Source organism: Lemur catta, chromosome 18 (genome assembly GCF_020740605.2).
Source record: "Lemur catta isolate mLemCat1 chromosome 18, mLemCat1.pri, whole genome shotgun sequence".
Taxonomy (NCBI): domain Eukaryota; kingdom Metazoa; phylum Chordata; class Mammalia; order Primates; family Lemuridae; genus Lemur; species Lemur catta.
In genome coordinates this window covers 42,162,106-42,185,859 of record NC_059145.1, presented here as the reverse complement: position 1 = coordinate 42,185,859, position 23,754 = coordinate 42,162,106, and the positions used below count along the sequence as shown (strand labels likewise).

The following is a 23,754-nucleotide window of genomic DNA, read 5'->3' as shown; positions in this document are numbered from 1 at the left end:
TGTCTTCTTTCGTGAGGTGTCTGTTCAGGTCTTTTATCCCTTTTTAACCATGTTGTTTGTATATCTTGTATAACAGTTTATTAGCAGATGTGTCTTTTGCAAATATTTTCTCCAAGTGTGTGGCCTGGCTCATTCTCTTGACATTGTCTTTTGCAGAGCAGAAGTTTTTAATTTTTATGAAGTCCAGCTTATCAATTATTTTCTTCATGTATTGGGCCTTTGGTGTTGTATCTAAAAAGTCATCTTCATACCCAAGGTCATCTAGGTTTTCTCTTTTGTTATTTTCTAGAAGTTTTATAGTTTTACGTTTTACATTTAGATCTGTGATCCATTTTGAGTTAATTTTTGTGAAGGGTATAAGATCTGTGTCTAGGTTAATGTTTTTTTTTTTTTGCATGTATATATCCAGTTATTTCAGTGTCATTTGTTGAAGACTGCTTCATTGGATTACCTTTGTTCCTTTGTCAAAGGAACTTGCCGGGATTATGATTGAGATTGCATTGAATCTGTAGATCAAGTTGGGAAGAGCTGACATTTTGTCAATATTGAGTCTTCCTATTCATGAACATGGAATAGCTCTCCATTTATTTAGTTCTTTGATTCCTTTCGTCAGAATTTTGTAGTGTTTCTCATATAGATCTTATACATATTTTGTTAGTTTAATACCTATTTCATACTTTGGGGTGATAATATAAATGGTAATGTGTTCTTAATTTCAAATTCCACTTGTTCATTTGTGGTATCTTCTTAACTTTTTTAAAGCAATTAATGGATGCCTGGAAGTTGATGTACATACATATTCAGAAATGTTTTGCCACCTGAGACCTGTGAGGAGGTAAGCTTTGTGGTCCAATCTGTAATTAGTATTGAGAGGGGAATCTATTATGCATTGGTTAATTTCAATTTGGTGGTTGTTTTTTAAATTCTGAAGTTATTTTATATTATGGCGGAAAACAGGAATAAAAAAAGAAAAAGAAAATGCATATGGACAGCCAAGTCCTCCAAGAGTCCATTCAGAATAGAAGATGAAAAGAATACTGTCTTTTAGAGTAATTCCATGGGAAAAGCTTAAGAGGAAAAACAGATCAAGTTTCCTCTTAATACAATTCACCTTTATGATATTATATTCCAAGGACGTAGGGTACACAGTTTCTTTTTTAGAGTTTAAAAGCGGGAAAGACTGTAATGAGAATACAGATGGGAAGGTTCTGGGGAAATGGGTATGATGCCTCCTGGCACATGGAAGGTATGCAGTAATTATTCAGTGAGTAAGTACAATTTGAATAGGGCAGAGTGGGGAGCAGGGAGGATGTTTTAGGGTTTAGAAATTATGTTGGAAGAAAGGCGAAGAATAAGGAAGATCACTGGGGGCTGGAATTGAGGGTTTCCATAAGGAGTGCTTGGAGACCAAGTTGGAAAGACAAATGAGGAAATGATTATAGAAGGCTTCAAATATCAGAACAAGGAGTAGAGTTTACTCTGCAGGAATAGAGGGAGCCATCAAAGGTGTTGGAATAAGAAATACAGTGATAGTAGGATTTTAGGAAAATAAGTCTGTTGGTGATATCCAGTGTGGCTAGAGAAAAGAGACAGGAGAGTAGACTAAGTATGAAGTTGTACAGTCCAGTTTTGTGATGAAAATAATTGGTAGCAGAGAAAATGGAAAAGAAGGAATGATTTCAAGGTACATTGTATAGTGAGAAGTTGTTTCAAAACTAACCAAAAATAAATGGGGATGGTGAGCTAATTTGGGTTTTGTGCTTTGGCAATATTGAGAAAGGTGGTACCACAATAAGAAAAATAAGGAAAATAATCCTGGATTGAACTGTTCTACTACTTCCTTGCCTTCTGTTACCAGGCTGAGTTTAGAAGGAAAATAATGAACTGAAGCTCATTCAGAGGGGAATAAGAAGAATTGTCACTGTCATTTCCTTAGACTAGCTCGTGTTTAATATCTGGCTGATTGTTTCCTTTACTTCAAACTCCTGTTATAATCCCTAATGTACAAACCTATGTATTAACTTTATAAAAGGTTCAAATACATGGGAAAAACAAAAGGTAATCTGAAAATGTGTTGGTGGTCTCCACATTGTTAAAAAAATATCACCAGAAATGATTCTATAATCTCTACCATCTTAAAAATGTAAAACCTTTCTAAAGACTCAGCATACCTAATATATGAGAAAAAAAGTGTGCACAGTGTTTAGCAACTTCATTATAAAATGTTTAGGATGGAAAAAGTAAATTATAACATTCAAAAATGGATGTCATGGAAGTTCTTCCAAAAAATTGCATATAATTTCATTTGGATTTAAACACTGTACTTAAAAAAAAAATACAGCTTTGGGTGGGTTATGCCAAAATTTAAGAGTGAGAGTATCAAATTATTCAACTAGAAGAATTTTAACATGTTAGTAATGAAGAAATGAATTAAGAGACATCTTGTATCTTTTTTAAGTATTGTAAGTCTCAAAATATTTTCCACTATAAAGAAAAAATTGCACTATTGGATACTGAGATTATTTTTATCTGAAGAAGAAAATTATCATCACTTGCAATAAAGCCAGCTGACATTTCAGAGTAGACTATTGAAGGGAAATTTTATTCTTATTATTTAATATTTTTCATATGGCACCAGAATTTATAATCACAGTTTCAGAAATCATGTAGCACTCACTGCTTGTTAAAACTAATAGATTTTAGAAAACCATAAAGTATCTATCTTGTTTCTATGGTATTTTCTGGGCATAGTACTTTTAATTATATTGTCACTTTCTACATTGAGGATTTGTGTGTGTATGTGCCTCAGTGCATGATCAGTCCACATCTTTTTAAAGGTTATGTCTAGAGAAGATATTTTCACCCTGGTTTGTCTACTCAAGAGCTTTATCAGCTGCTGAAGCAGTCAACGCCTTGAGGCCTTTCTATTTTGCAGTACATCCAGATTTCTTTGGACAGCACCCCAGAGAAAGGGTAAGCATTTGTTTGTTTTTTTAACCATTAGTATACATTTCTGTTTAGTTTGTTTACCTTTGATACAATATAATACATAGAGTTCTATAAATTTGGATTATTCTGTCGTGGTAATATTATCAATGCCTTGAACTAATTTGAAATATAGATACTAACAATTAAAAATATAACCTTTTGGCCGGTCACAGTGGCTCACGCCTGTAATCCTAGCACTCTGGGAGGCCGAGGTGAGTGGATCGCTTGAGGTCAGGAGTTCGAGACCAGCCTGAGCAAGAGTGAGACCCCGTCTCTACTAAAAATAGAAAGAAATTATCTGGCCAACTAAAATATATATAGAAAAAATTAGCCGGGCATGGTGGCGCATGCCTGTAGTCCCAGCTACTCGGGAGGCTGAGGCAGTAGGATCGCTTAAGCCCAGGAGTTTGAGGTTGCTGTGAGCTAGGCTGACGCCACGGCACTCACTCTAGCCCGGGCAACAAAGCGAGACTCTGTCTCAAAAAAAAAAAATATATATATATATATATATAACCTTTTTTAATGAAAGCTGTCATTTTTTTGTGCAGGCAATAGAGCTGTCATATAAACCCTCTAAAGTGTTAGTAATCTTATTTTTTTGTACCAGTTTTTAGAGTAAAATTGGGGGGTTTGAAAGAAAACTTAAGACCTCTATTACTATGATCAATGCTTTTTTTTTCTTTGCTTACTTGAATCCACCCATCTGCACACTGAGTCAATCCTTTTTAAAGGATGATACAAGGAAGATTTTTCAGTGCTCTAATGACTTTTCCTTGTGTTGTGTGCTGCTGGACCACTTCCTTACAACAACAGTTAATGTGTGCTCAAAGAGTACAAACTGATATGAAAAATAACTTATGATACACTTAGTTAGGATGGTCAATGTTTTTTTAACATTAAAAAATACAGTGTCAGCCCTTCCTATCCATGGGTTCTGCACCTGTGGATTCCACTAACCTTGGATTGAAAATATTCAAGAAAAAAACACTGAATCTGTACTAAACATTTACAGACTTCTTTCTTGTCATTATTTCCTAAACAATACATTACAACTAGTATTTACATAGTATTTACATTGTATTTGGTATCATAAGTAATCTAGTGATGATTTAAAGTATACCAGAGGATGTACATGGGTTACATGCAAATGCTACATCATTTTATATCAGGGATTTGAACCTCTGTGGATTTTGGTATCCACAGGAGGTCATGTAACCAATCCCCCACAGATACCTTGGGATGACTGTATATTATTTAATATTTATTTTAATTCATATCATTTGGTATTAATTTCATTAGTTCTTTTTATAACATTAACACCTAGTTTAACATGAAAGGGAACTTAAACTCTTGAAAATTATAACATTGTTTCTACTTGCAATGGAAAATCAATCAATTTTGCTGCTTTTGCTCTAAGAAAATGTTCTGATTATGATATTTGATATACATATGTTGGCTATTCAAAATCAGAACCTTTCTAAGTAATCAGTAAATTGAATCAACAGGAAAATATTCATTACCTTGAGGATTAAAGTTTTTAAACCCAACATACATGAAAAGATCAACCCTAGTAATAGTTGAATGTTTTCCCTCCTCTACCAATGTATCATTTTAAATTAAAACTTCTATGTGCAGCTGGGTGCAGTGGTGTGCCTATAGTCCCAGCTGCTTGGGAGACTGAGGTGGGAGGATCACTTAAGCCCAAGAGTTTGAGTCTAGCCTGGGCAACATAGCAAGACCCCATCTCTAAAAACAACAGAAAACACTTCTATGTACTGTAAAGGGTTAACTCACCAAGCTTGGATTGCTTAAACTACACATTCTGAAGAAAGGTCTGACTTCAGTATTGGCCCTTGACTGGCTCCTGGGAGATGAGCTCTGAGCCCTTGGAATGTCTTGCCTGATAGGAATGTTTTATATGTTTGAGGCCTTGGGCCATGTCATATAGTTTATGCTAACATTGTGATTTATGGTGAATACCTGTTTTTGCACGTCTGAGGCCCTGTGCTATACTGTCTCGGTTTGACCTGGGAAGGTGGGGAGGGCAGATGAGATTGAATAGGTAAAGTGAGCCCCGTGGGTACTACATGCTTAGCTGACCGCAATAAAACCCTGGACATCAAGACTTAGATGAGCTTTCCTGGTTAACAATAATTCTCATGTATTGTCAACCATCATTGCTGGGAGATTAAGCACTGTCCGTAAAACTCCACTGTGAAATGACAAGTGAAAGCTTGTACCTGATCTTTCCTGAACTCTGCTCTATGTACTCTTTCCCCTTGCTGATTTTAACCTGTATCCTTTTGCTGTTATAAACCATAACTGTGAGTAAAACAGCTTTTCTAAGTTCTGTGAATCTTTCTAGCAAATCATTCAACCTGAGGGTGGTCTTAGGGACCCCTGAAAGAATGCATCTAGAGTTTAATTGTTCTGATAAATTTATATTTTCATTTTCTCTTTCATCTTGTACTTATCGGATGCCTACTCTGTGCCAAGCCCTTGCACTAGCTGCTCCCTCTGCCTGGAGCATCCTTTTCTCAGATATCTCAAATATGGCTTGTCCTTTGCTTTGTCATTGAAGTGTCACCTTTCAGTGAGGCTGTCCCACATTGCCCTATTTTAAATTGCCACCTCCACCTTCTTACCCAGCACTCCCTCTCCCCCTTACCCTGCAGTACTTGTCCTATTGTGTTTTTTCCTATCCATGTACCCTGTTTCCTGATTTATTAGGTTTATTGTTTATTTTTTCCCCTCACTAAAATGCAAGCTCCATGAAGGCAGTTCACTCTTCTTATCATCACATGTTCAGTTCATTCTTCTTTCCACTCTTACAGAACACACTTGTTCCCTTTCTAAGGGAAACAGACTCAAAGTCCCATCTAGTCCTGACATCAGGCTCAAAAGTCCAGGATTTCATAGTAATACATAGTGGGTTTTTTTAATCCTCTTTAATTTAATTTTAAAATCTGCAAAACATTTATAGGTTTAAAAAATCAAAACCAAATGCAGAGTTTACTAAGAAGTCTCACTCCTATCCCTGTTTCCTTTACCCCATTCCTCTTCGCTTCCTGTAGATAATCATTTTTATTAGTTTTTGGATTGTTCTTCCTATGTTTCTTTTTGGCAAAAATAGAAACATGTCAAAAAATAATCATGAAGATTTAGTCATACGCTTGCACAAAATGTACCACATTTGCTTATGGGACTCTTAAGGCTAAGAACATCATATTATAATAAATTTTCTAAACCTAGGTGATACAAGGGGGAAAAAAAGAACATCATATTATAATAAATTAAACAAACATAAATAAGCAATGATTATTTCTAATTTCAGATCACACACTGTATGCCTGAAAAGAGACCTAGAATGGGGCCGGGCCGGGTGGCTCAGGCCTATAATCTTAGCACTTTGGGAGGGAAGATCACTTGAGCCCAGGAGTTTGAGATTGCAGTGAGCTATAATGACACCACTACACTCTAGCCTGGGTAATAGAGTGAAACCCTGTCTCAAAAAAAAAAAAAAAAAAAATAGGCCTAGAGCAATAAAAAGCACAGTTATTATTTCTGCCATTCTTCGCAGAGCTGTTCCGTCACAAAAGGACATTTTCTTTTTTCACTTACTATATCCTTAAAATCACTCCATGTCAATTCATATATATTTTCTACATTACATAATTTCTCTTTTCTTTTCTTTTTGGTTCTGTAGTACTCCACTAAATGCATGTACCATAATTTATTCAACCACTTTCCTATGGATGTGTATTTAAGAACCGTTTATAGATAGATTAGCCCTTTGCTGTAAGTTACAAATATTTTCTCTCGGTTGGTTGTCTTTTGACTTTGCTTGTGTGTGTGTGTGTTTTTTTATGTGTTTAAAATTTTTTTAATTTTTTTACATAAAATATCTATGGTAATAGAGACCTTATATCATTGGATATAATAAATATAATTACATAATTGGATTTATCAATCATTTATTGGTTTGATCTATTTGGTCATAGGCATTTTCCACATCTAGGTTATAAAGGAATTAAACTATATTTTTTTCTAGTACTTATGTGGTCACATTTTTTTTTTACAGCTCCTTCATGTGTAGTTCATTTTGTTACTTGTTATAAGATGTAGATCCAATTTTATCTTTCACCAAAGAGCTATGGAATCCCAACATTTTTTAATACTAAATTATTTAGTATCCTCAATAATGTGTTTGAAAAGCCAAATATAATTTCTCATGTTTCCTTGTTCTATTTTGTGTGTAAATGCCCTTAATATATTTTTCTAGGAAGTCAATGAAAATTCTCTCAAGAGGTTAAGTGTCTACTTAGAAAACCTCCAGAAGCCAGGCCTTAAGTCTTTGAAACCAACTCAACTTACGTTTTATGTAAGAGGAACAGACCAGAATTCCTCTGATGGCCACGAACCCTTTGGTACTTCCGGTATGTTTTCTATTTCTAGTGTGTCCCTTGCAAGTTTTATGTTAAATGTATTCATGAATTTTAACATTGCCAAAATTGAAGCTTTGGTCATAGAAAAATGATATCAGTTGAATGATTATTTTTCTAGAATTATTTAATAGATTCTATTCCTAGCTGCATGTGTTTGAACAAGCCAATTTTTTGTGTGTTTAAACTTTTTGTCTGTAAAACTGTAGTGTTTCTATTTGTCCCTTTCCTAGTTCAGAGTTCAGTGTTTTAAGTATTACACACTATAGACAAAGATCTATAACAATTATATTTCTAAAGACTACACCTTGCATTTTCTTATTTAGTCCTCAAAATACCCTGTGAGGCTGGTGGTATTTGCCTAATTGTAATTTAGTGATGTTCAGTGTCTTTCCCAAGACCATAAAAATAGAATGTATAGGCCTTGACCCCAGGTCTTTTAACTCCAACTTTATGCTGTTTCTAAAATCTAATCAATCCTAATTGATAACCTTTTCAGTACCTTTTGCCACTGCTTTAACCATGATCTAATAATACTTAAAATTAAAGACAAATATTCAGATAAATATCATTAACAGCCTATAATTTCTCTAAATATATATCTTTTTGATGATCCTTGAGGAAATAACTTTATTTTTAGAATGAACTTAAAACAATTTAAAGATTTACTGAGAGCCTTCTGTGTTAACAAAAAACACTTAGAAAATGCACTGTAGCCCGGTGCAGTGGCTCATACCTGTAATCCCAGCACCTTGGGAGGCTGAGGCAGAAGGATCACTTGAGGCCAGGAGTTTGAGACCAGCCTCGGCAACATAGCAAGACCTCATCTCTACAAAAAGATTTTTTTAAAAAGTTAGCCAGGTGTGGTGGCACACACCTCCAGTCTTAGCTACTTGGTAGGCTGAAGCAGGAGAATCTCTTTACAATGAGCTATGATCACACCACTGCACTCAGCCTGGGTGATAGAAGGAGACCCTGTCTCTAAAGAAAAAGAAAAAAAGAAAATGTGCTGTGATGTTTTTGAAACAAACTATTATAAAATGGAATTTTATGGGTCTTTTGAGACCTAGGATCTGTTTCTAGTTCTGCCAGTGATTAGCTGTATGACCTTAACTTCTGGGCCTTCATCTGTTAACTTGAAAGAGTTGGGGTACTGTGTAGAGGCCACTCACACTCATACTAATGCTCACGAGGTGCTCGGAACCTCAGATGGGAAGAGGAGGAGCTTGATCTAAAAAGCACTAACATAGGATCTTTATTTTGAAGACAGCTTCCTACTCAGACTCTCTAGGGACTAGTATTTCGTAGTATATTTTCTCCTATCTTTTATTTTCCCATGATTGAATATGGAAGATCAGAAATTACAAATTCCTTTTTTTGGCAGTTTTTCCATCTAGCTCTGATTCAGAATTTTATTAAAAATAGTCCCTATTCTTCATTATTCATAAATAAAAAGTAAATTTATAGCTCTTTTGTGAAGGAACAGCTGTACTGAAGAATGTTGTAAATAATAAGAAATAATAATTATGCTTATCACTCTAAGTGACACAATTGTGTTTGAAATTATAAATAATCATTATTTGTTTTAATCCATTATAAATATGCTGTTCTTAGCCATGAGAGTCTCATAAGGAACTGATATATATGTTGTTTGCTAGTATAAGACCAAATACTCATAAATATTTTTTATTAGATATATGTACCTATTACTCAGGGTCAAGATTAGGCTAGGAATTAAAGAAAATCATACTTAGACCTAGTGTTCTACTTAGGTTTCCTGATTTTTCCAGCAAAACAGAATTTATGAAGATAAATTATATCCTTTATAGTTTTTAAAATTAAAATATTATCATCAGTCTGTTTTTATTTTTATGTATTTGGGAGAATCAAGCTCATTTCCACAGCTACAACTATTACTTCTAAAACTATCATCATCTAGATTTGTCTTAAATGTTGAATATACATGGAGTTAAAGAGTAAGCAGAATTTGAAAGCTTAGAAGGAACTTAGAAAGTTTTACACAGCAAATTAGGGAAAGAGCTGATACTAGAACTAAGGTTCTCATTCCTAGTCCAATGTTTTTATTTTTATACACATGATCTATTCTTTTTTAAAAAATACTGCTATTAACCATTTTTGCCTTTGTTTTTATGAGAAAGCTTGGCCCCTTGACAAAGATTTAAAACATTTTTATTTCTTTAACATTTTTATCTGATTATAAAATTAAAATCAAGTAGGTTTTATTTCCAGAACACTAGAAATCATTCATCAACTTTTCCTTGATAATTAAGATGGTAATAAGATAAAATGTTTATTAATGATTTTCATTACTAAAATTTCATGGGTCATTTTGCGTTATTAATACATTGAATCCTTACAGGCCTAATCATTTCTTCAGCTCCACATCTTTTTGGTGGTTCATGAGGAAATAAATTTTATTATTAAAATAAGTTTTAAAACAAGTTGAGGATGTACTAAGAGCTTCCTGTGAGTTAATGCTGAAACAAATAGCTAGAGCCAGCTCTGACTTCGGAGTAAAGACAGAAATCCTTTACTTTCAGTTAATGGTCAACTGTGAGTCATTTTTTAAACAAAAATAGGTTATAACCGGGCACAGTGTTGCTTACCTGTAGTCCCAGCTACTCAGGAGGATGAGGCAGGAGTATCATTGAACCCAGGAGTTTGATGCCAGCCTAGGCAACAAAGTGAGACCCTGTCTGTAAAAACAAAAAAGAAAAAATAAGTTATAGAAAAAATTAAATTAGAAATGGGAGAAAGCATATAACATATATGCCAGCCTAAACAACAAAGTGAGACCCTGTCTGTAAAAACAAAAAAGAAAAAATAAGTTACAGAAAAAATTAAATTAGAAATGAGAGAAAGCATATAACATATATGACAAAAAGATAATGTTAATATATAAAAAACTTCCTATAAATCAAAAAGAAAACACAGAGTGTCTCTGTTACTAAAATGAGCAAAGATAATGAATAGACAGTTCAGGAAATAATACATATAAATAGCCATAAGTATATAAAAATGTTTAGCTTCAGTATTAGAATGCAAACTGAACTATTAGGTACTATTTCTTGCCCATTACTTTTTTTTTTTTTTACTGACAGTTCCCATAGGTAGTGAGAATGCATTTTCCCACATTTTGGCATGTGTATAAATTTGTACAAACTCTAGAATGCAGTTTAGAGTTCTCTCTCTAAAGCTACAAAATTCCTTTTCTCAAAATGTATCTTAATATTCATGTAACAAAAACACTCCTATCCCTTAATTAATATTTTGAAATAAAAAAATAAAATAAATGTATCCTAAAGAATCTAATATAGGCAAGACTTAACTATATAGCAGTCCTTACATTGGATTAAATAATTAATGGAATTGATAAATAAAGATAGAAACTGAGATTTATTCCTTGACTTTGCTCTTTAAGGATGAGCTATTTCTTCTTAACTTCTAATGCAGCAATTTGGGTTTTTCATTCCTCCTTCACTGATTATAATAATTCACCAGTAGTTCTCATATCACCATTAAATGATTCAACCAAAAAGTCTTTCTTAGTTTTCATGTTCTGGATTCCATGTCTGTGTAGCAAGTAGAATATGTATCCCTGAGTATGATTTAAATTGTGATACCTGTCAGCAGTTGCAAAGACAAGAAAATACATTTCAGCCTTGAATGGTGAAAAATTGAAAGCAACTTATATGTCCATCACTATTGGAAGTGTTAAATAAATTATACTGTATTCATTATATAGACTAGTATGTACCTGCTAGAAAGAATGAGGTTGATGTGTACATACAAGTATGGAAAGATCACCAAGGTTAAGTAACAAAAACAAGTTCAAAATAATATATCTAGAATGATACCATTTATATATTAAAAAGAAACCATTCAAACTGTGTGATTGTGTGTTTGTATAAATGCACATGCATATATATCATATAATACACACGCAGATGCACATGGTTAGAAAAGGTCTAGAGCAGTGCTGTCCAAGAGAACTTTCTGTGATGTGGGAAATGTTCCACATTTGCGCCATCTGACACAGTAGGCACTATCCCCATGTGGCTATTGAACATCTGAAACATGACCAAGGAACTGAATTTTAAATTTTATTTAATTTTAATCAATTTAACCTTAAATAGCCACATGTGGCTAGTAGCTACCATATTAGATAGTGCAGATCTGGAAGAATATGTACCGGTTAATAGTGGTTATATACCCAAGGATTTGGATTTAAAAATAAAATCGTGGTTATATCTAGTAAAGGTTTGAAGTTGTATGCCTGTTAGTGGGAGATTTTTGCTTTTATTATATTTTACAATAAGCATGTACATATATAATACTTGTATAATTTTCAAAACTAATTAAAAGTAATTTTTAAAAAGGAAAAAAGGTGTTGTAGTAGAGAAAATACTTGGCTTGATGTCAACTCAGATATAAGGCCTGGCTTCATTCTTAACCTTCTTTCTAACCTTAATCTTCACATTTGACAAGAGAGATGATAATGGCACAGTTGATGGAGTGTTTGATTGAAAAGTTACATAAATTCAGCCAGAACCATGCCTAATACCCAATAAAGAATAAAAACAAAACCAGCGGATTTCCTATTGGTGACTTAACAATTATTGTTACCCTTAACCCAATAACTACCCAATATCGAAATCAGATCGTGAAGCACTTTTAAACAATTAGAAAATCTTAAATCACTCCTGAAAATATTGGCTTGCTAGCTAGTTGGGGTTGGGCAAGTATAAGGACAATCTCTTTCAATCATAGAGAAAATTCAAGATGGGTTTCTGTGACCACTGAGACTAGATTATCTGGCCCCTCTCTTCATCTGAACTATGGTCACAATCTGTCACAATGCAGTCTCTTTCTCTCTCTCTCTCCTTCCTCCACTCCCCACTAGAAATTATCTTTGGTGGACACCTGCTTACAGGAGAGCTTTTCTGTCTCTTAAGGGACCAAATTTATAGGCAGTATTGAAAATATTATGAATCCCCTTCTTGGACTGGGATGGGATTGGTCACTGATGCCAAACTAGAAAATGGAGCTGATGACTGAAGGAATTCATAAAGATAAAAATGGTGTGGCATAATTTTGTAGAAGAGAAGTATTTTCATTTTCAGATGATCTGCCAGTAAGATGAATTTTAATCAGTAATGGAATGTTTTGAAAGATTTTGATTTTATAAATGTTGAAGTAAAGCAAATAATCATCTTTATTAATTGTTTGGGGGAATTATATTCTCTAGGATTTCGAGCAGTCAAATTTACTTTGCACACCAGAGATCTGCTAAGCACAGTATTATATATTCTCAACTCCTGCAGTTTATCTATTGAACATATCCAAAGCTTGAATACTAATGTGCATTCCCAGCCACTCAAAGAAGCTAAAAGGATGTCTGACAGGCCCATCAAATGGGACAAGTCTTATTACTCCTTCACTGGATTCAAGGACCCTGATGAAGACTTTGAACAAGTCTCAAGAATGGAAAGGACCCTAACGTATGTAAAAGTTTTATTTACCTAAACTGTTATTTGTAGTTCATGTTTAAAATTAAAGCCTAAAGACATTTCATTTTTCTTAAAGTTGCCAGAATACTTCCAACTGTATTTATAATTTTTTGGTCTTTTGATATCCAACACATGTAGGAGGTTGTTTTGTTTAAGTTTTAAAAATTCTATTCAAGTTACCCCTGGTGTATGGAGAAAGGCTATACCTAAGACTATAAAAATGTTTTATACTTCTTCATGTATTAGGCATTTCTAAGGGAGAGTTCAGTAGTAATGTACTTTAGTATAATAATCCATACATAAGAAGATACATGGAGACAACGTTATAAAATATCTAGAATAGCTTATTGAGAAAGAATTTTTTTAAATTATAAAAGCCATGTATAAAATATTTTCTATCGTTTGGGATGCCTTGTTTATAAATTTACCATCAGTGTTTTTTGAGTAAGTCATTTTGGGCCTCCATAAAGATCAAGCACATTCTGTCCCTATGGTTGTATTTAAAGAGTCCAGTACCTTACCAGAGGACTCTCACTCATTACAACATAGTAAATTATCCTTCATTATCCACTCGTATGGGACCTGCTTTGTGGATCATCTATCCTAACTCAGAGATATCCTCCCTTTGTTACCTAGCTAGATCCCAAATAAGGCTAAAGAGATAGGAAGGTAGCAGAGTATAGTGCAGAAAAGGACAAAAGTTATGTCTAAAGGCATGTCTGTATGTATCTGTGTGTGATATAGTCTGTCTATGATATTTGTCTATATGCACAACTGATGGATAAATCACCACCCTAAATATGTGGATTTTAATTGTTCAGATTCTCTTCTGTAAACAAAAGTGAGATGAAATGTAAGTTTGGGAATGATAATGATAGACCAGAAGTAATGAGACAGTAAGAAGTAGGGCAAAAAATGAAGAGTCATGGTGCCCTAGAAGTTGGTGAATTTAAAATTTGGTTTAGAAAAACAGAAGAGATGATTTAAGGTTAATTGTACACAGAGGCTACAGTGGGAGGTGAAGTAGATTGCTGTGAGCACTAGTTGGAAGAGAGATTCTCAGCCATGCATCCACTGCAATATAGCATGTAAAACTTCTCCTTATACCTGTAAGAGGATATTGCTCATTATCTTACACCGTGTCTAGATGAACAAAAGGTTATGGGGAGTGACTGGCCTAACAGGTGTAGAAAAAAAGTGGGATTTAGGCAAGAAAGCAAAAATAACAGTTGTTGGACCTTTACTCAAGCTAAAGGGCTTAAGAATAATGTATTAAAGAATTTCAGAGGCCGGGCGCGGTGGCTCACGCCTGTAATCCTAGCACTCTGGGAGGCCAAGACGGGTGGATTGCTCGAGGTTAGGAGTTCAAGACCAGCCTGAGCAAGAGTGAGACCCCGTCTCTACTAAAAATAGAAAGAAATTATCTGACCAACTAAAATATATATAGAGAAAAAATTAGCTGGGCATGGTGGCACATGCCTGTAGTCCCAGCTACTCGGGAGGCTGAGGCAGTAGGATCGCTTGAGCCCAGGAGTTTGAGGTTGCTGTGAGCTAGGCCACAGCACTCACTCTAACCCGGGCAACAAAGTGAGACTCTGTCTCAAAAAAAAAAAACAAACAAAAACTTTCATAATAAAAACATTCAGCAAACTAGGAATAGAAGGAAGCTACATGAACATAATAAAAGCCATACATGAAAACCCATAGCAAGCATCATCCTGAGTGGCAAAAGACTGAAGCTTTTCCCTACAGGTAAGGAACTAAGCAAGGATGCCTGCTTTTACCACCTCTGTTCAACATAGTACTGGAAGTCCTAGCCAGAGCAGTTAGGCAAGGAAAATGAATAAAAGGCATCTATTGGAAAAGAAGAAGCAAAATTATCTCTGCTCACAGATGATATGGTCTTATACATAGAAAACCCTAAAGATTCCACAGAAGAACTTGATGGAACTAATAAATTCAACAAAGAAGCAGGATACAAAGTCAACACTCAAAAATCAGTTGCATTTCTATATACTGACAATGAACAGTCCAAAAAGGGAATTACAAAAACAATTCCAATCCATGATCATGGGATGTCTTTCTGTATATTTGTCTTCTTTCATTTCTTTCAGAAATGTTTTGTAGTTTTCATTATGCAAGTCTTTCACCTCCTTAGTTAACTCCTAAGCATTTTATTCTTGATGTATTTATAGATAATTTCATTTTTTATAAAATCAGCATTTCTTAAAGTTTTTGACTAGTAAAGGTTAAACTGTCTGGCGTACTCGCTATTTTACTACAGAATAAATGTGAGACTCCTGTTTACCTTATCTCAATAGTAATTAATTGGACGTCTCCCTATTGTAAATAAGGGCTTTGAATTTTTAAACGTCTGTGATTACAAAATTAAGCTAAGAATTAAAATTATTTATGTGGTAAATTCAGGCAGTAGTGATCCTTTTGAAATGCAATAGAGTATTCTCATTTAGAGAATAATTCAGAAATTTGTCTCTTAGACCTAGAGTATGGATAGACAGGGTCCCCATGTGTTTCCACACTGGACAGGAAGGGACTCTTTTTTTCTTTGCCTTATGGTTTAATTTTCATAATCAAATTACATGTTGGTTGATCTCACTGCAGTGACATTCAGATTAAGTACGTATTAGATAATAAAAGACTTATCTTTCCCTCATGAAGGTAATAGGATAATGGGGAAAATAAGACATGTACAAAGAAATTATTATACAAATAGACTGTGACTGGTTCAAAAAGGGATACTGAAGAAGCACTGGCCAGTCACAGGACAGAGGACAAAGGTTAGGGTGAATAAGTCCAGAAAGGATTTAAAGTAAATATAGCTCTTGGCTTTCTTACAGTTTGTTTTCATAATTTTGAATTAGTGGGGGAAAAGATCATTCAAAGTTGCTCAGTGGGACTCCACATTGCCACATTCTTTTTTTCTCTTGGACTATTGGTATGACTTCCTAAAGGATCTTTCTACTACAAGTTTCTCTTCCCTACAACCTGGGTTCTATATTCCCTCAAACCCACCTTCTCAATTTTACAAAAGGATTTTATCACGTCATTCCCCTTAATAGCTTACATTATCCGGAGAAGTATTTCCCAGTTGGTAGCCTGCAAATCTCCAGGGATTCATTTATGAAATTGCATGGAGGTTGGTAAAGGAAAACAAGGGAATGCCAATAAGAGACAATTTTTAAGAATTTTTGAAAAATAGAGAGCAGATGGGATCAGAACTATGGAGAAACAAGCCAGCCAGAATGCCCACTATCAACTCTACAATTTATGTGTCCTATAGGGTCCAGCCAATATAATAAGAAACAGTAAGGGGGTATATGGAAAGGCAGAGGTACATTTGCACAATTTATGATTGTCACCAAGAAAATCCAAGAAAATTTTATTAGTCAGGGTTCTTGGTTGCCAGCAAAAGAAACCAACTCTATCTAATACAAGTAGAAAATAAATTACAAGGATGTCAAGTATCTTGTGATGTTTACAGAAAGACCGGAGAACACGAAATTGGCCTGATGAGTATGAGCTGAGAAGTGAGACTCCCATTTTGCTGCAGATGCTTTTGTGTGAAATATTTTACTGTAAATAGATCCATGTACTTATTAAAATAGTTTTAAAGAAAAGAAATATAGGGACTGCTGATAATGAAAAAGTTAATGAGCATAAAAAATATTCTGAAAATTTGTCTCATGGTGACTTTCACCTGACTTGTTAGTTGCGTTGATTTAGTCAAAATTCTGAAACACATGATGTTATCTCTTGTACATAAGCACCAAACCAGAAAGAAAATTCTGTTGATTTTTTTCCAGTTTGATTTTTCACAAATTCAAGAATAAAGACACTTTCTACAGTTATTTCATTTTGGTTTTTTTCTCTAGATAAATGCTTGCAAACAGTAGCCAGACACTTATACTCTTTCTTTTTTACTTATTTTTTATTTCTATTTTGACGTAGTTTCACACTCACAGAAAAGTTGTAGGAATAACACAAAGAAGTCGCATATATTATACCCTCCATACAGATTCCCCATATGTTAACTTTTGCCACATTTGCTTTATCATTCTCTCTAGATGTAAATTTTTATATATAAATTATGTATATGTATATATTTTTTTCCCTGAACCATTTGAGTAAATTGCAGCCATGATGTTCCTTTAACCCTAAATACTTAGGTTGTATTTTCTAAGCTACAAAGACATTCTTTTATATAACTATAACATAATTGTAAAAATCAGGAAATTAACATTTGATAGCAATACTATTGGCTAATCCCTAGACTTTATTCAATTTCATTCATTTTCTGATCACTGCCTTTCATTAAGAGACGTCAGATCATGAGCCACATGCAGTTGCCATGGCTCTTCAGTCTTTAATCTGGAACAGTTCCTCGGTGTTTCTTGTCTTTCATTACCTTGATGAGTACAAGCAAATTATTTTGTAGAATGTTCCTCAATTTGAGTTTATCTGATGTTTCCTCATTATTAGAGTCAGGTTGTTCATTTTGGCAGAAATACCCCAGAAGTGATGTGGTGTTGCTTTTGGTGGCTTATACAGGAGGCACATGATGTTGATTTATCTCGTTACGAGTGACATTAACTTGAATCATTTGATTAATGTAATGTCTTCCAGTTTCTTCCATGGTAAAGTTATTCTTTTTCCCTTTAATTAGTTTCTTTTGAAGAGATATTATCAAGCAAATGAGCTCACTGCCCAGTGTGCACAGAAGCCAATAACTATAACACTGGCTTTTCAGAAAGCAAAGAATTTTATTGCAAAACTGGTCACCAAGGAGACAGGAGTGTGCTCAAATCTGTCTCCCTGATTTGTGGTCTGTGTTAAACTTACAGTTTCAGAGGGTAAGGGAAAGGATTTAGGAATGTTGGCTTGGCAGGGTCTGATTGGAGAGCTTTGTCCATTTACAGAAAGGTGTGTTGAGGCCCCTCATCTTTTGAGCCAATAAACCCTTTGTTTCTGAAAGAGCTCTGACATTCAAATTCCAGTCATGTCCTGATCTTCTTGGTTCTGGGGGAGAAATTGTTGGTTCTGGCTGTTGTTAGAGGTCGCAGCTTTTCCTATTGCACCTGCCTGGGCTACATGACTTGGAGTTTTGGGCTCTGTTATACCTAAAAGGTGACTTGACTTTTTGTTATCAACAGAGTATGCCCAGTTTGGGCTGGTCCTATGGTTACAGGATACTTAGAGCTACATAAATAGTCTTTTACTCATCAGAAATTTACTCCCCCACTCTAATATTCATTGATGAGTCTTGCCTGAATCACATATGACTCTTACGTTTACCAAGTGTTGATTTCCTATTTTCATCATGTCTTCAAGCTGGGCTCCTGTGTTCCCCTCATTCCTTGAGTACTCCCTTACTCTCTGGTTCATCAAGATGATCCAGGCTCATCTGGGCTGTCCCTGCCCCAAGGTCTGATTGAGCCATTTTGCCAAGAAGCTCTGGTTCTTTCTAGTAGAGAATGGTTTTTAGAAACCAACATCTGGGTGCTACATGTGCTCAGTTGCTACTAATCCTCTCAGTGGCCAGAGCTAGGAAGCATATATCTTTATCTTTATATCTATATCTATATCTATATTAAAAACCATGATTAGAACCTTCATTTTTGTCTCAGTGTTTAGAAACAAAACACAAAAATTATTAAACTAGACCAGCTGATATTTATATGCTAAATGTAGGAATTTCAAAAGTCAAGTCATGAATGTATAATCATAAGATTATACAAGGGGACTTCAAAAACTTTGTGGAAAAATGGAATTAAGAGATAAAAATATAAACTTTATTTCTCAACATAAACTCTATCAAGTTCAAGATACTTTTGTAAACAATGATACCAGCTATTTAGTCTATCTGTGAAGAACTAAGGGTCCTGGGAATTTAACCACGTCAATGCAGTCTTTTTTGCATGATTATCTGAATAAAAATGGGTGACCTCTAAAGGTTTTTTTAAGATTAAGAAACAAAAAGAAATCAGAAGGAGCCAAATCAGACTATAAGGTGAATGCCTCATGATTTCCCATCAAATCTCTCATAAAATTGGCCGTGTTTGATGGGAGGAATGAGCGGGAGCATTGTTGTGCTGGAGAAGGACTGTCTGGTGAAGCTTTCTGCTAACGCCTTAGCTAACTTTCTCAAAACACTCTCATAATAAGCGGATATTATTGTTCTTTGACCCTCCAGAAAGTTAACAAGCAAAATGCCTTGTGCATCCCCTAAAAACCTTTGCGCTTGGCCAGTCCATTTTTGCTTTGAGTAGCCGTTGCTTCAACTGCGCATTGTCTTCAGGATCATCCGGGCAAAGCTGTGTTCTACCTCCTGTTACAGTTCTTCAAAGAAATACTTCAGGATCTTGATCCCACTTGTTTAAAATTTCCATTGAAAGCTCTGCTCTTGTCCGCAGCTGATCTGGGTGCAATGGTTTTGGCACCCATCAAGTGGAAAATTTGCTCAACTTTTTTTTCAGTCAGAATTGTGTAGGCAGAACGAGTTGAGATGTCTGTAGTGCTGGCTGTTGTTTCTGCAGTTAATCCTCAGTCCTCTTGAATTAGGGCACAAACAAGATTAATTTTTTCCTCCCAAACTGATGTGGCTGATCATCTTCAACATCATCTTGTCCCTTCTTAAAATGAGTTATCCGTTTGTAACCTGCTGATTTATTTGGGGCAGTGTCCCCATAAACTTTTCATAAAGGATCAGTGATTTCACCGTGCTTCCACTCAAGCTTACCATAAATTTAATGTTTGTTCATGCTTCAATTTTAGCAGAATTCATATTGCTCTGATAGGGGCTGTTTTCAAACTGATATCTTATTCTTCTTAGTGCTTCAAACTAGAGATCCTGTTCAGACATGTTATAACAAGTTAGTATGAATTTATTTTGGCACAAAACAATTTTAAAATTCATGCATACTTTTTTCATAATATGCATTTTTCCATGAACTTTTTGAAGTCCCCTTTTATTTCAGTCTACATTTTAAGGTATTTGGTCCCCAAACTAAACATGGTATGTCATTTGATAATTCATTTCTCAATGAATCACGCTTTCTCTTACATGATTTAAAGTAAATTGAAAAACATGTACTACTTAATAAATGAGGAAAAGTTGGAAAATTATAATGCGATATCTAATAATGGTGATTTATCACACACCATGCAGAAGTGATAAAAATTTTTACCAATATTCTTAAAGGGGGTATACGAAGGATTATTAATTGCTGTGCAAAGTTAGTGAATCAAAAAATGTTGAACAACTTTACCTAGAAGATAAGGTCCTAATTCCTTTTCCCAATGTGTAAGACCCTTCATGGCCTGACCCTCCCCCAGTCTCTTCTCATGCCCTCCCCACCACGACGCATCATTTGATCTGGGCATATTGGTCCATCTTATAGATCCTTGTGCATTAGTATGATTGGTATGCCCTTCCCTCTCACCTACCTGGAAAGTCAGGTTCCAGATCACATATCACCTGTTCTACAGAACTGTCCAAGCATAATTAATTACCTCTTCCTCTGTTCTCATGGTAGCTCTTATATTTTATTCTAATTGCTTATCTCTATATTCCTTATTAAATGTGTCTGTCTTTACAATAGGGACTTTTTATTCCTTATAATCCCAACACAATGTAATATCAAGCATTCAGGATAAATGTTTAATAAATGCATAATGAATTGGTGGTTCCAATATTCTAAACATGGTAATTTTTTAAATGCTTTAGATCACAACATCTAAAACCTTTAAAGTGACTATTAAGGAACCTTTTTTCTTTTCTTTTCTTTCTTTTTTTTTTTTTTAAGACTTTGGCAAGCATTTTTGGGATGGAGATAAGAGCTCTTCTGCGACAGTGTTGTATTTTGTGACCATCACTGACATATCCCACAGGGGTTTCTCAGTTGTCCTGGTGATGTGGGGCTGTGTGACATATCTGTGTTTGCTCTTGTGATCATTTTCCCCCTGATCCCCTAAAGTTTTCTCTTGCACAGCTATGTCTAAGGCTCTCCCCACCACCACCACTACTCTTAGACTCCAAAATGTTCCCCTCAGCCAAGAGCCACCTTGTCATTCTACCCCACATGTTCCTGCAGCAACTCTTCAGCCTCCCAGGACTCCACCCAGGGCACTCATTTCTCCAGACTTCCCTTGAGGAGCCAGAGACCCTGAGTAGTAACAAGCAACCCTGTGTCGTGATGATCATAGCACCAAGTAAGAGATGATTTCCAGAAGGGCAGTGCTGCTCTTTGCTGGAAACTATCCCCTCCTAATCCTTAAAGCATTTTTTTTTTTTCTTTTAAGGCTGTTCAGGTAAACATTCTAAGAAATACAGGATTAGAGAACATCTTTCTGCTGAGACTATTATATAGTTGATACAGTTGAGATGAGACATCAACTGGACATTTGGTTGGTTGGAGAGAGATGAAGGTGTAAATGAGCACCAGCATAGTGAAGAGACCCACCTGGAAGGAGCAGGTGTTTTTGGAGACTTTGTAGAAAAAAGACTAGATTGGTAAGGTCCGACCAGTGGAGGGACATGGATAAGCATCAAGAGCTCTGGGTATTAATATCCAAGGTTAAAATAAAAGGAGAAATTGGAGTCTACCCAGCTAGAATCCACAAAGTAATCTTTTCAAGTTCCTCCATAAGGATGCATCTTAGTTGTCACCAGTCCTGTTGGATATGTCTTCTGAGTTTGACTTTTATACCTTATTAGCTCTACCATAACATTATTTGCTCACTTGCTCTATAATTATCATTCATTCTATGCTCACATGTATATGACTGACATAAGCAAAGATCTAGTGTAGGTTACTGGAAGTAGTAATAGACATAAGTGAAAGGTTTTGAAGTATCTTTAATTTTTTAAAAATTATTCCATCTCTAGAAATTTAGTGACAGGTTTGATGTAATTAAAATTTGATGTTTTAATATGCAAAGGAAGTTGTCATAACTAGAATATGATTTGACAGGTGCTGGCGGTTCTCCAGGCAGCCTGTTTTAGAAGCAGGTATTTCTCTACAGGAATAGACTTGTAGAAATAAAGGTTTGACTGAAAATTCAGTTCAATGTTGGGGCTGCTTTAAGGTAATGTATATGTCTCTAAATAGTAGAAATGTGTTTACATTATGGTTAGTATTGCAAAGTATATATCTCTCTCTCTCTGTTTTTTCTTTCTAGATCCTGGTTAGATAATAATGGAAAAAGTGCTGTTAAAAAGTTGAAAAATAGTTTGCCACTTAGAAAAGAACTAGATCGTTTAAAAGATGAACTGTCTCATCAACTGCAACTGTCAGATATCAGGTACTAAGAAGAGAGAACCTAATTTAGAGATTAAAATAAATATGAATTACTTACTGGTAAAGCTTTCCAGCAGCTAAATATTTGCATCTTTAACTTTAATTATTCTGATAACTAAATATTCTTCAATTATCTTTTTATGAAGATAATCAAATGTTCATCTGTGTAAGAAAATTATTAATTTCTTGTTTTAAATATTGAAGTAAAGTTTAAGTACTGACATTTTTGGCATAATAGTTGAACTTTTTTTTACACAATGAGTTTGTAAGAAAAATATCTTTCTCATTGGGTACCGGTCAGGTGGCGGGGTGGGGTGGTAAACTCACAACTAATGGAGATGGAGCCCACTGTATGGGGGAAGGGCACGCCTCTAGCCCTGGCTTGGGTGAGGCGAAGGCATTACATATAACCAAAATGTTTGTACCCCCATAATATTCTGAAATTAAAAAAAATAAAGAAAAATATCCTTTTCCATATACATATAATATATAAAAAAATAATTATGCCCCATCATGTAAGATTGGTATTTGAGTTTCTTTTCTTTCTTTTTTTTTTTATTGAGACAGAGTCTCACTCTGTTGCCCAGGCTAGAGTGCGGTGGTGTCAGCCTAGCTCACAGCAACCTCAAACTCCTGGGCTTAAGCGATCCTTCTGCCTCAGCCTGCCGAGTAGCTGGGACTACAGGCATGTGCCACCATGCCCGGCTAATTTTTTCTGTATATATTTTTAGTTGGCCAGATAATTTCTTTCTATTTTTAGTAGAGATGGGGTCTCTCTCTTGCTCAGGCTGGTCTCGAACTCCTGACCTCAAGCAATCCTCCCACCTCTGCCTCCCAGTGTGCTAGGATTACAGGCGTGAGCCACCGCGCCCTGCCTGGTATTTGAATTTAAAAGGAAGAGAGGAGAAAGGAAATAGTTGTTGTATTCTTGGTTCTATGTTATATAGCACAACTTTTTAAATAAGTTTTCATAAACTTGGAAATTGCAGTTATATAAAGATACATGTTGAAATTTATTATGAAAATAGATTTAATAGATCTTAAAACTGTAAGGAAGGGAAAAGGCATCAGGTGATTCAGTCGTTGAACTCCCCATTATTAGAACCCTGAAAAATTGTCAGCCAGTCTCATGCTTAAACATTTCTGGTACTGTTTGCTGTAGCCTGTCTTGTTTTCAACCCTCATTATCAGGACTTTGTTCTTATATTGAACCAAATGACTGTTCAGATACCATAATAGCTCTTTTTATTCCTGTGCTTATGGAGTACAGATAGTATTTACGTGTACTGTTCTTGTATATTCAAATCATCATTTTACAAGATAATTCACATTTCAAAGCAAAGCCTTTAGACTTGCAGTGTGTGGAATGTTTGTGTTTATGCTTATAGCTGTTCTTTTACTATGACATCAGTAGTTTTTAGATCAATCTTTGATTATAGGGGCTTCTTCCAATTCCATAGTTGAGTAACATTAACT

General features: G+C 35.0%; 1 protein-coding gene across 3 annotated transcripts in view; it reads left to right on the top strand.

The window, feature by feature from the left end:
* Positions 1 to 23,754, top strand: part of TCAIM (T cell activation inhibitor, mitochondrial) — a 48,253-nt gene that overhangs the window by 8,326 nt on the left and 16,173 nt on the right. For all 3 annotated transcript variants that reach the window (XM_045530407.1, XM_045530408.1, XM_045530410.1), the window contains exons 2-6: positions 763 to 835; positions 2,838 to 2,973; positions 7,271 to 7,424; positions 12,700 to 12,952; positions 22,160 to 22,282. In XM_045530407.1, the coding sequence (XP_045386363.1) occupies positions 807 to 835; positions 2,838 to 2,973; positions 7,271 to 7,424; positions 12,700 to 12,952; positions 22,160 to 22,282 (695 nt within the window). In that variant the 5' untranslated portion in view covers positions 763 to 806. The remainder of the gene's footprint in view (positions 1 to 762; positions 836 to 2,837; positions 2,974 to 7,270; positions 7,425 to 12,699; positions 12,953 to 22,159; positions 22,283 to 23,754) is intronic.